This window comes from Onychomys torridus, chromosome 5 (assembly GCF_903995425.1).
Source record: "Onychomys torridus chromosome 5, mOncTor1.1, whole genome shotgun sequence".
Classification (NCBI taxonomy): domain Eukaryota; kingdom Metazoa; phylum Chordata; class Mammalia; order Rodentia; family Cricetidae; genus Onychomys; species Onychomys torridus.
The window spans coordinates 63,512,804-63,526,088 of NC_050447.1; the positions used below are offsets into that span (position 1 = coordinate 63,512,804).

The 13,285-nt window shown below is 37.5% G+C and overlaps 1 protein-coding gene across 3 annotated transcripts in view; it reads left to right on the forward strand.

Annotated features, from left to right (window-relative positions):
- The first annotated feature begins 35 nt into the window (after positions 1-35).
- Tasor2 (transcription activation suppressor family member 2) overlaps positions 36-13,285 on the forward strand; it is a 48,013-nt gene continuing 34,763 nt past the window's right edge. For 2 of the 3 annotated variants that reach the window (XM_036188710.1, XM_036188712.1), the window contains exons 1-5: positions 36-372; positions 11,035-11,158; positions 11,249-11,268; positions 11,358-11,457; positions 12,795-12,895. In XM_036188710.1, coding sequence (XP_036044603.1) covers positions 11,133-11,158; positions 11,249-11,268; positions 11,358-11,457; positions 12,795-12,895 — 247 coding nt within the window. In that variant the 5' untranslated portion in view covers positions 36-372; positions 11,035-11,132. Of the gene's footprint in view, positions 373-10,750; positions 10,889-11,034; positions 11,159-11,248; positions 11,269-11,357; positions 11,458-12,794; positions 12,896-13,285 lie in introns of all 3 variants that reach the window. The other variant, XM_036188711.1, reaches the window with a different exon arrangement.

Sequence of the window (13,285 nt, forward strand, 5' to 3'; positions counted from 1 at the left end):
GCCTGCGCCTCGGCGTCCTCGTGGTGATTGGCTCCCATCTGTTAGGAGCCCACGGGAGCTTCAGTTTTCACTTTCTGTCTCTCCGGCCCCCTCCCTTTTTCCTCGGGCCACGAGGTTTTACTTCCGGTTGCTGTCGCCCGGGACCAGAGAGTCGACACGTTCCCAGCGCCGGGGTTGTTCCGAGGCTGCTACCCGCCTGTGAGGCTGAGGGAGTGGAGCGTGCGCGGCCGGGAGGCCCGAGTTTGTGAGGAGAGGTCGGGAGACGCCGGAGGACGAGGGGCCAGGAGCAGAAAGGGACGGGCCGGCAAAGCATGGGAAGGACACTGAGCGGCGAGCTCAACTCCTCAGGGAAGGCGGCCGCCCCGGGGACAGGTAACGCTCCCTCCGTCGGGTGGGGGAGCGTCTCGGGCGAGGACGTCCACAGACAGCCGTGGGCGAGGACGAGCTCGGCGGAGACTGAGGGCGGCCGGGCGGGGTGGGCGTCGCTCGGGGGCCACTGGGCACATCCCTCGGCGGCCCAGGACAGGGAGCCACGCTTATTTTGCTCCAACTTGGAGAAGGTGGTCATGGTGCGAGCCCGTGGAGGGCTTCCGAAGCGGTCTCTGCACTTGGGGGCCGAAGGACTCCGGAGCGTCTTGTGGGTGTCGCCTGTCACAGGTCAGCTCCGTTCCCAAGGGATGTGGTAAATTCTGCGCTGAACTTTTCCCCTGTATTCGGGTTGGACTAGCTCGTTCCCGGAGGTTTCTTAGGGAAACCGCTCAACTCAAGTTTTGTGAATTCCGTGGAATCCAAGGCAACACGTGGCATTACTTATTTATTTATTTATTACGTATAAATGGGCCTCCCCATATGGAAGTCAGCAGCAGGCTGGAGTACCGTTGAGGGAATAGTGCCATAGGTTGGTCCCGAAGTTGGTTAGAAGACAGTACCAACCAGCACTTGGTAGGAAAACGTGGCTTAACTTCAAAATCCGAGATTGAAAGTTTTCGAGTTTCTCTTAATCGCGATTTGGCAGTTTGAAATGCCTAACTTTAAGCAACTCTAACGAGTATTCTCTCTGAAGGTAAAATTAGAATGGGGATGTTAATGAAAATCTTTCCTAAACTTGTATAATACAAATGACCTGAGGACTCACAGTGTTCCCCCTAAGAAAGCAAAAAGAAAACGGATGTATGTGTAATAGTATAGAATCTGAGATTGTTGGCAATCCTACCTAACAGGTTTAGTACAAAGCGCATATACCTGATAGTGTAAGAGAATGCTTTTCTTTCTTTTTGTTTTGTTTTGTTTTGTTTTTCGAGACAGGGTTTCTATGTAGCTTTGGAGCCTGTCCTGGACTAGCTCTGTAGACCAGGCTGGCCTCGAACTCACAGAGATCCACCTGCCTATGCCTCCCGAGTGCAGGGATTACAGGCGTGCACCACCACCTCCCAGCGAGAATGCTTTTCTATTGGAAAATTGTCTTGTTGTAAAGGAGAGCTCCATTGTCACCAGTATATCAATACCCAGTGAGCCCAAGTTAAAAAAAAAGAAGATAACTAAGTATTTCTCTAATTATTATTTTAAGGAAGAGGATGTTTGAAATGTGTTGCCAATACGTTTCCTAACCATTACATTCTTAAATAAAAAAGATAAATGACAGGCATCTCTTCTAGCCCAAACATTTGTTTGAATAAATTGAAAATTGAAAACTGCCAAGAAACTTGCCTGATATTTGTTGCCCATAGCATGTCTATTTAGTACAAATATATTAGACATGTTTATCCTTTGTGTCTCATCAGTGGACATTTTAACATTCTCTTTTTTAAGATTTTTATTTATTATCTATAGAATGTTCTGTCTGAATGTGTATCTGCATGCCAGAAGAGGGTGCCTGATCTCATTAAATTGAACTCAGGACCTCTAGAAGAGCAGCTAGTGCTCTTAACCTCTGAGCCATCACTCCAGCCCTATTTTAACATTTTCTTATAACAATACTGTAAGCTGTATTTTTTTTTCCCTTGCAGCTATTATAAACATGCTTTGGGTGCTGCTGATACTGTTTCTGTAGAATCAAATTCTTTTGAGAATGCTGGCAGTCTGTTAAATGCCCTGGGGTGATTGTATTTTTAAATTTTCATTTCCCCTTAGGCATGATTTTCATTACTGCTAGGTAGCACTGGATGGTAACAATGTTTCCTAAACATCTTTACCCATCTAATAGTTGAAAAAACAGTCTTTAATTTTTAATCTTGCCTAGTGAGTAAGAAAGTCAAACATTTGGGAGTCCATTATCCCCTTGTTTATGACCTTGGATCTGAACACTCTTTGACCTATTTAGCAGTTACCATACTGTTTAGTTATGGTAGCTTTATAACATACATTGATACTTTCTTTTGGGGACCAGTGAATGCTGTGGATTTTTTTTTTCTTCTTTTTATCTTCCAGATGAATCATCTCAATTTTTATAGAAAAATCTCATTAGAATACTTGTGTTTGTATTGAATAGCTTATTGATTGCATTTATAAATTCATTTAAGAAAAGACATTGTTTTCCCCCTTCTAAGCTAATAGATTTTTATTGTGTGTGAAAATGTATTTACAAAAAAAAGAGACTCTCTGCACCTCGCTTAATAGAACACTACAGATACCTTAGAAATGGTTTGTGTATGTGTCTATTCTAGAAGGAGAGTATTGTTGAACTGTCACCATGGTCTTCATTTCATTTTTCACCTGTTTTGAACTTAAAAAGAATCATATTTTATATTCATATTTTGTTTTATATTCCAAGATTTATGTTACAGCATGTGCCCATGGTCTTTTACACATTTTTTTTCTTTAACTGTAGCCCAGGATTAACCCATTTCTGTTAGTCTATACTTTGCCACATGGCTTGTGGCTTACCAGTGTCTTTACAAGTTGTTTCTCATGGCGGCAGCTGGCGGTGTCTCTCCCCAGCCTCTACTTCCCAGAATTCTCTTCTTTCTTGTCCCGCCTATACTTCCTGCCTGGCCACTGGCCAATCAGAACTTTATTTACACAGAGCGATATCCACAGCACTTCCCCTTTTCTTTTTAAGGAAGGTTTTAACTTTTACATAGTACAATTACATATAACAAAACAATTATCAAGCAAGAATTACAGTTACATTAAAGAAGATATCCTATCTATCTTATATTTATGAGTCTAAGGTTTTATATCTAATGTATCTTTTATCATAACAGAGGAAATTATAACTATCTAGTCTTTAACCACATCAAAGACCTCAGAAGGATATAATATTATCTGAGAAATGGGAGAAGGATGCAAGCAACTTTCAGTAGACAGAGACAGCTGGCAGCCTGGACAGTTTTTTTCTGGATTTGAACTCTTGATCTTTTTGCTGCCTTCTCTTTAATGCTGGGATTACAGACATACTGCCACGCTAAATTTATGCAGTGCTAGGGATTAAGGCAGGGCTTTGTGTATTCTAGACAAGCACTCTTCTACATTCCCAGCCAACACCTTTACATTTCTACAACTATTGCACACTCCAGTTATATCTGTTGATAATTACTACATGAGATGTTAAACTGATTATCTTCAAACATATTTATTGGTATAATTAAAAACTAAACTGATTACATCTTGACTTAGGTAACATATTTAGTGAAAAATAGCTATTTCCCTTCCAAAAAAATTAGTGATAAGAGTGGCATTGTATTATGGTTTTGCAAATAGTTTTCATGTGACCATTAATTGCTCAAGTATTACTTCTGAGCTGACATTGGCTAGCTAAGTGTTTGGAAATGGAGAGACATTTTAGTAATATTTTCAGATAGTTGTATTTTCTTTCATATTAATCAATTTTGATAATATAGTTTCTTAAAAGTTGCCTACAGTGGCCAGGAGGTGGTGGTGCACGCCTTTAATCCCAGCACTCGGGAGGCAGATCTCTGTGAGTTCGAGGCCAGCCTGGCCTACCTAGTGAGTTCCAGGAAAGGCACAAAGCTACACAGAAAACCCCTGTCTCGAAAAACCAAAAAAAAAAAAAGAAAGAAAGAAAGAAAGAAAGAAAGAAAGAAAGAAAAAAAGTTGCCTACAGTGTAAATTTGAAACTATGAAAGAACTTAACTAAAATCTGTCTATCTAGTTTGTACTTTGAAGGACTTTCATTCTTGCATTAGTCATTTGGGAAAATACTGGTTCCCTAAATTGTACAGGTCTTCCAAATGATGATGATGATGATGATGATGATGTGTGTGTGTGTGTTTTCACATTAATTAGCATAATCACCAAGAATATATTCTGTTCCTCACCATATCTCCATTACTGGACTGCTCCTAATCACTGCTGCCATGAACATTTGTCATTGAATTTAATTGACCCTACAGTTTTGTTGGTGGCAGATGTTAGGCTGGTAGTTTAATCTCTTTAGTGGTTAAGGGCTACTCAGATTTTTTTTTTTTTTAATTAATTCAGGGTGTCACATTTGATAAATTAGATTTTTCTAGGATTTTTAAAATATTTGTCATCAGAGTTATTATAGGTACCCTCTTACTATTGAAACATATTACTATTTTACATCTCCTTTTTTAATTTTAATATTGACTGTCTCTTACTGCCCAACTTGTTTTGATTCATCTTATCTCTGAGTTTATCATTTATATTAATTTTACCAATGAAAAATATATTTTAAATTTCTCACTAAACGATTTTTATATAACTAGATGGTATCTACATTTGTACATATTGTTTGTTTATTCATTTATTTTGTAGTACTAAGGATTGAATCCAAAGTTTAATACAGACCAAGGTACAACTGAGCAATATTCTTTGTGGTATAAGAATTGAATCCAAAGTTTAATATAGACCAAGGTACAACTGCGCAATATCCCTAGCCCTATACTTTTCTATTTCAAGTAAATACTTAAAAGGGTATATGGAAGGGCTCTAAATGTTGATTAATAGAACATATGCCTAGTATGTACACCACTCTGGATTCAATTCCCAGCACCACTAATAAGTAAAAGAGTATCTGTTCGAATTTTTCTTTCTTTCTTTCTTTCTTTCTTTCTTTCTTTCTTTCTTTCTCCCTCCCTCTCTCTCTCTCTTCCCCCCTCTAGACTTCATTTTTATTTTAAGTTTTATGTGTGTCTGTGTGAGGGTGTGTGTACTTGAGGGCAGGTACCTGTGAAGGCCAGAAGAGGGTGTTGGATCCTGGATCTGGAGCTACAGAATGTTGTGAGCCACCCACTGTGGGTGCTAAGAACTGAATTTGGGGCCTCTTCAAGAACAATATGTGTTCTTAATCACTGAACCGTCTCTGCGCTGGCTGGAATTTTGTGGTTTGTTTGTCTTAAGCAGTTTTAAATATCTTTAGGGGCAGAACATTATAATTTATTTGCACTAATATAGTTCTTTATATTTTGTTTGCCCTGTCTTACATTTCTAGTCTTTTCATTTTTACATTGATTTGAGATTTCCTATTTTTTTTAATCTCCTTCTTTGGATGTTACATATTTTCTTACAATTCTACGTTCTCGTTTTTTTCATCTTTATCTTAGAATTGTTAACTCTATTAACCCTCTTCAAAATTTATATGCTATTTTTGTCATGTAATTGAACTCCTTTTAAAATTATTATTACCAGATAACTAGAAGCCTGTTTAGAATTGTTGTGTTTTATAGCCAGTACTTAATGTGTCCCACATTTCTACTATGCTCTCCATTCATTACTGTGTTTATCCATCTGGAACTATCTTTCTTGTGACTAAAGTACTTCCTTTGTAGATGCTTTTATTAAAAGAGGGGTTTGGTTTGGTTTTGATGATAAACTTTTGGTTCATTGTTATTCTTGGAAAATTTTTTGCTGAATATAATCATTGTACTTAGATGATGGTCTTTTAGCATGTTGATTTTGAATACTTTTTACATGTTCCTGAGTAGCCTCGTTTCTGTCTTTGGCTTCCAGTATTGCTACTAACTCACCTGTTAGTCTTTGGGTTTCTTTTTCTCTGACTGCATTTAATATGTTTTTGCCTTTAGCATTCTACTATATCACTGTAATGTGTCCTTATCTTGCATGAAATGATTTGGCTTTTTAAGTTTGTAAATTGAAAGTGTTTTTAATGCTTATTGGCTATTAAGTGGCTCTTGAAATGTGAATTCCCATTTTTTTTTATTCTGCTGTCTTTATGTATTAGTGTACGTCTTTCATTATCTGCATAGTAAATGTTCTCTTCAGATCTTTTGCTTTTCTTTCTGTCTTTTTAAATTGGTTTCTGTTTTAATTACTGCTTTTGTCATAAGAAATGTGCCTAGGGTATACTTTCTGTTTTCCTTAATAAGATATAATAACATTTAATTGGAGAACTAAATCCCTTGCTAATAGTCAGTACAGTGTAGCCTGATGAAATACACCCTTTAATGTACAGCTGCTTCCTCGTTAGGAGAAGAGATATTTGACCTCAGCTCTTAAGTCCTAGTTCATTTGGTACAAGGCCTTTTTCACCTCTGTGGAAATCCCCTACTTTGCTCAGAGCATTTGGGGTAGACTATATCTAGTGGTAAAAGCAATTTAAAATATTATCTTAGTTCTGCCACTTGCTTTGTAAGATATAGTGATCAAGAGAATCAAAGATGAATTTTAAAATGTAATTGTCATAGGAAAAATTAATGTTCTCAACTTTTTTTTTTTTTTTAAGATTTCTTCTAAGAGAAAAACTACTTTATCTTTTTGGAAGGTACTCTACCAATGAGTTTGGTGTAACCATTTCATTGAAAATTAATGGTTTAATAATAAAGCAAAAATTCATAAACCAAATCTGATGAATTAGAACATTGGTCACTGAATTTATATGGATGTCACCTTAAAGGACTGGGGGGGGGTGGTGGCTCAGTAATAGAGCATTTAGCATGTTGAATCCCCAGTATCACAAAAGAGAGAAAATACACATACCACATACATTTTAAAATAATTTTAATCAGAATTATATGATCTTGAACAATTTATTTACCTTTTGTACATCATGACAAAACAAAAAATACTTTAAAAATTAGAAGTATCAGCCAGATAATCAGAAACTTTGTAAATCAAAAAAATTTTTTTTTTTCAAGACAGGGTCTCTCTGTGTAACAGTCGTGGCTGTTCTGGAACTTGCTTTGTAGACCAGGCTGACCTTGAACTTACTGAGATCCACCTGCCTCTGCCTCCCAAGTGCTGGGATTAAAGGCATGCGCCACTGACGCCTGGCTGTAGATCAAATTTTGAGAATATTGAAACAATCTTCAAAAGTTGACTATTGCACTTAGGAGGCTGGAACAGAGAGAGTGCTACAGTTTAAGGCTGGCTTGAGCTATGGAATGAGAAGGATCCTTTATCAAAAATCATGGAGGAGGGGGGATGATAGCTCAGTGGAAAAAGGCACTTGCTGCCCAACCTGATGGTCTGAGTTTGACCTCAAACCTACATGGTAGAAGGAGAGAACCAACTCCTTCCAGTTGCCTTCTGACCTCCACACGTATATACATGAAAAATAAATAAATAATTGTAACTTATATTTATTTTATTTTAAAGTTGAATATTGAATCCAAATGTAAGCAATTTGCAGTCAGATGAAAAAGTCATAGTTTATAGATATAATCTGTTTATTCTACATGAGCTTATTTTAAGATGAATATGCACAGTGATCAGATTGCTTTGATTTTTTTTATATCACAGTGATATATTGCTTTGTAGATTATATGAATTATATTTTAAGAATTAGAATTTTCATTTTAAGATTTGTAAAAAGCAAAATAGTTCTATAGGCATAATTGGAATGTCAGCATGCACTGTGTTGGCCGAGTGCTGTTACTACTCTGAGCAGTCCAGCCAGATGTAGGTCTGAGGAAAGCGATTCTCTTCTTCTACAAATGAAGTGAGATTTAGTTATTTCTCTGAGATGGCTGTAATAAAAGCCAGATTCATTAGTGTTAAGCAGGTAATAATCTTCAATTAGAAGTTTAAGCCATTGCTGGTTGGTGGTGGTGCATGCCTGTAATCCCAGCACTTGGGAGGCAGAGCCAGGTGGATCTCTGTGAGTTTGAGGCCAACCTGGTCTACAAAGCGAGTTCCAGGACAGGCTCCAAAGCTACAGAAAAACCCTGTCTCGAAAAACCAAAAAAAAAAAAAAGAAGAAGTAGTAGTAGTAGTAGTTTAGGCCGGGTGGTGGTGGCGCACGCCTTTCATCCCAGCACTTGGGAGGCAGAGCCAGGTGGATCTCTGTGAGTTCGAGGCCAGCCTGGGCTACAGAGCAAGATCCAGGAAAGGCACAAGGCTACACAGGGAAACCCTATCTCGAAAAACAAACAAACAAAAAAAGTTTAGACATAATTGAATTTTGAATCTAAAATGGTATTTTTCAGTGCCAAGAGATTGATACTTTGTTAAGAATTTTTTTTGAGCTGAGGATCGAACCCAAGGCCTTGCGCTTGCTAGGCAAACCACTGAGCTAAATCCCCAACCCCTGTTAAGAATCTTACACCATTGTAATGACATAAGAATAGAGAACAAATAGATCTGAGCAAACTTGACGACTGTGGAATGTTAGGGGTAAGCGAGAATATAATGCTTTCAGCATACTGTAGTGGTATCCTGAGTAGAAAGGAGACAAGAAGATTGACAGGGAGATAATAGGTAATAGTTAAAAACATGATTTGCATGAAAGTTTTATGCTTTGTTTTCTCATTTGGAAAAATAGATAACTTTGTAGGATTACTGTAAGGATTAAATGACATTTAAAGTCCTAGCCAAGGAACTTGTACTTAGTAATTTCTCAGTAAGTGGATAAGTACTACTTTTATGAATTAGAGAAAAACTCAGCCTTCCATGTTTCTGAAACATAGCCGTGTAGTGATAAAAGTAGTTTAGGAGGGGATCCACCAAAACCAGGGTTGGGGTAGTAGTTGAAGCCAAGGCATCATTATGGGGGATGTATAGAAGGAGTAGATGGCAAAAATGTTTGGGACATTAATGGAACTAGATAATGGGGAAATGGAGGAGCATATGCAGCTCAAAGCAGCAGGAACTCAAGAAGAGAGTGTTTAGCCGTGAGTGCTAGGTGAAAAGAAAAGTAACTGTGAGGACTGAAAAGGATCATTATGCATGCTGGCTGGATTTCTGTGATTTGGTTTTTAAAATACTTCCCAGTAGTTCCTGTGCAGTAGTATTCACCATTTAAACTATGTGGTCTAGCAAGTGTGTTCTCATGTATTCAGATTTGTGAAACCATCACTGTGATCAGTTACCAACCCAGAAACCTAATCTATTTTCCACCTTTTGGGATCTGTCTATTCTATATATTTATGTAAATAGGACCATACAGTATACAGATCTGTTTTTAGTTTGGGTATGAGTGTTTTGCTTACACACACACACACACACACACACACACACATATATATATATATACACACACACACTGTGCGCATGCCTGGTGCCCGAAGAGGGCCAGAAGAGGGTTTCAGGTCCCCTGGAACTAAAGTTATAGTCGGTTAATAGCTGTCATTTGGGTGCTAGGAATTAAACCCAGGTCCTCTAGAAGAGTGGCTAGTGTTCTTAATCATTTGAGGCAGCCCCTGGTCTTTTATTTAATATTTTTTATTAATTATTTGAGGATTTCATATAATGTATTTTGCTATTTACTACTCTTAACTCTTCTCAGATTCATCTCCTACTTCCCCACCCTCTCTCAACTTACATCCTTTTTTTTCCTAAGTAACCTATCTAGTCCAATTTGTGCTGCCCATACAACCATGGGTGTGATGTCACCCAGTTGGAGTGTGGTGGACATATGGAGCTACACCCTTAAAGAGGACTCCCCTGCTCCAGAAGCTATCAGCTGTCAGTAGCTCCTCGGCTAGTAGTGGAGGCTTATGAGCCCCTCCCCCCCTTTGCACTTACTCATTCTATGACATTTCATCATATGTTAAAACTTTTTCCTGTTGCTAGAAATCAAACTAAGGCCTTGCCCTTATTTGCCCAAATTAGGCAAGCACTCTACTACTTAATTATACTCCTAACCCCAGTAAAATTGACTTTTAAAATCCTTCATTTCCTCTATCACAGGAAATACTGTTGATCATTTAGTGGTCAAGGACACCTGCCTGTAATTCACATTATTACATGTTCTCCCCTGGAGGACTTTCTGGGCTCTGGCATAATTTACAATCCATTAATACTTTGGTTTGGAGACTCATCATCTTACCATTTAGATTTCATTGGTCATATTTCCTATTACAATCACTACATAGCCGTTCAGTGAAGTTTCATTAAAGATAGTTTGATCATGTATTCCTTTGGTATTGTGATGAAAACCTTAGATACCCAAGCACAGTTATTTTTTAAAGTTTTTTTTTAAGATTTATTTATTAATTACATATACAGTATTCTGCCTGCACGTATGCCCAGAGGCCAGAAGAGGGCACCAGATCTCATTATTGATGGTTGTGAATCACCGTGTGGTTGCTGGGAATTGAACTCATGACCTCTGGAAGAACAGCCAGTGCTCTTAACCTCTGAACCATCTCTCCAGCCCTATTTTTTTAAGTTTTAAAGTGCTTATGGGTGATTAAAACCATTAGTGACTCTTAAGATGACAATTTTCAAAGAAGCATGAATTTTATTTTGGTTACTGGTGAAAAAAAAAAACCACATCTACATCCCTATGTAGGCAACTTTTAAAATGAACCCTACTGTTAAGGCTATTGCTATTTGAAAATATCTGATGAGTCTTAATGTTTCATTCTAGGGAAAAATCAAGTTTGTGTCTGAGAATTATACAGGTAACTACCATAGGCCATCTTCTGGCTATGTCTGCCATGTGGCTGCAGATACCTACACATTTTCTTACAAAAGAAGTCATTTTCGTGCCTTCGAACTAAGTCAGGTATAGTCACTGTGAATAAATTATACCTAAAACAAACATTTCTTAACCAAATGTCCTAAATTTCAGGTTTGGCTAGGGTTGGGAAAAACTTAATTCATAGGCAGTTCCATAGTACTAATGATAACTTTTTTTTTTCCTTCTTTCAGAATTACCTCTATGAACTTCCAGGCAACGCTGTTATTAAATGACCCAGACAGACTTTTCCTTATATGATTGTAGCTTTTCAATACTGGGAACCTAAAAGATGGCAACACCCACTTATAAAAGCATGTGAGTATAAAACCTTTGTACTTATAAAACCTGTGTACTTTGTTTACTTGGCTTCCTCTAATAATAAAAATACTCTTTGTTTCTTTCTAGACTTGAATTCAATAAAAATGGTAAGAAATTAATTAGTTCTTACAGTTTTTGTTGTTTTAGTAGATGTTTTACAAAGTAATCAGGTTCTTTTTGTCCTCATTTTTTAAAGCTCTCATCTCTCCATGGAAAGGGCAATTAATTATTCAGGGTTGTTTGCTGTGTGATGTAACTCTTTGGTCTACTTATGGCACAGTAATTCCAGTACAACTGTAAGTATTACATTTGATGTCATCCTTAATGCATGTTTTGTTTTTCCAGTGCTGGCTGCTCATTTCAGGGTCTTAATGGGTAGCATTGGTGTGAAATATGTTTTATATTTTGTACTTGGTTTTAGGTTAGAATACATTTGATTGAGTGTGTAGAGTATAAGTACACAGGTGACCTAAATTCTAATCCTTAAAGGGAAAATGGTATTTCTCTTGTTGTAGTTGAGATGGGATCTTGCTGTATCGCCCAGTCTGGTTTGAAACTTATAAGCTCAAGTGATCTTCCCAGTTAAGCTTCCTGAATAACTGGGACTCCATGAATCTATTACCATGCCTGACTGAATTATTTTATATTAGGAGTTTGCCTTTCCTCTAAAACAAATGAAATTTGTTCACAGAGCTATACAGCAAATTAAAGCCTCTGAATCCTATTTTTGAATCTTCATTAAGGTTTATAGCTTGTGATGTTCTAATATTCACATGATTCCCTTACAAAAATACTAAAAATAGCAGTTAAATATGTTTATGATATGATGAATTATGATAATGAAGTTTTTGTTTCTCTTTCCTGGAGAACTGTGAAGAATATCTTAAGAAATCTTTTTGTTGGGGCAACAGTGATGCACACCTTTAATCCCAGCATTCGGGAAGTAGAGCCAGACAGATCTCTGTGAGTTTAAGGCCAGCCTGGTCTACAGAGCGAGATCCAGGACAGGCAACAAAACTACACAGGAAAACCCTGTCTCGAAAAACAAACAAACAAAAAAGAAATCTTTTTGTTTGGTCTTTCATACTTTGTACTTAATATCACTGAAGCATAGACATAGTTTAATTGACATATGAGAACTTATCTCTGTCAGAATTCATTGTCTGTTGGCCATTTGTAAGAACAGAGAACAGGGATAGTATAGCCCATAAATAATGAATTAATAATTTTGTGAAAAAATAATTTTAAAAGAACAGCTCTTTCTTGCTATAGAATGTAGTTACTAAATGTAGGAAAAATGGGAGCATATAGTATTCAAGTAGATAATAAAAATAGGTGAAAATTTGGTTATTTGTGTGTCTGTCAACATTGTGTATGTATCTATGCCTTGTGTGGGGGTTTGTGCATATATGTGCAGATGCCACTAGAGGCCAAAAGAGGGAGTCATGAGCTGCCCATTGTGGATGCTAGGAAACAAATTCAGCAAGAGCAGTACCCCCTCGTAACAACTAAGCCATTTCTGTAGTCCTTTACGAACTTTTTTAATAGTTAGACTTATGTTTGCATTTGAGTTAGAAAGTGATCAGGTTGTGTCAGTATTTATTATGCTGCTTGATACATTTTTGTTTTTTAGACCACGGGAACTAGATTTTAAGTATGTAATGAAAGTGTCTTCTCTGAAAGAAAGTCTCCCAGAAGCTGCCTTTAGAAGACAGAATTACTTGGAGCAGAAAGGTCTGTCAAAATGTAATGCCACACTGCATTGCCTGGGCTCACTGCAGTTATTATCCACTTTGTCGTCCAAACATTCACATACATGTCTCAGTTTTATCTTAAACGATGCATAAAATGGTCTTTTGAGATAGTTGTAGAGTTACCATGTTCTCTACTTCAAAGCCAGTTAGAAACTGACAGATTGGTTTAAAATGACAGTCTTTAATACAGAATGCTCAGAGAATTGAGCAAATGTACTGGGGGATAAAAAGCTGAAAACTCAGACCCATTCCTCTCATGCACAACAGTTTGTTTTGTTTGTTTGCTTATTGGTTTTTCCAGGCAGGGTTTCTCTGTGAAACAGTCTTGGCTGTACTAGAACTCACAGAAATATGCCTGCCTCAGCCTCCC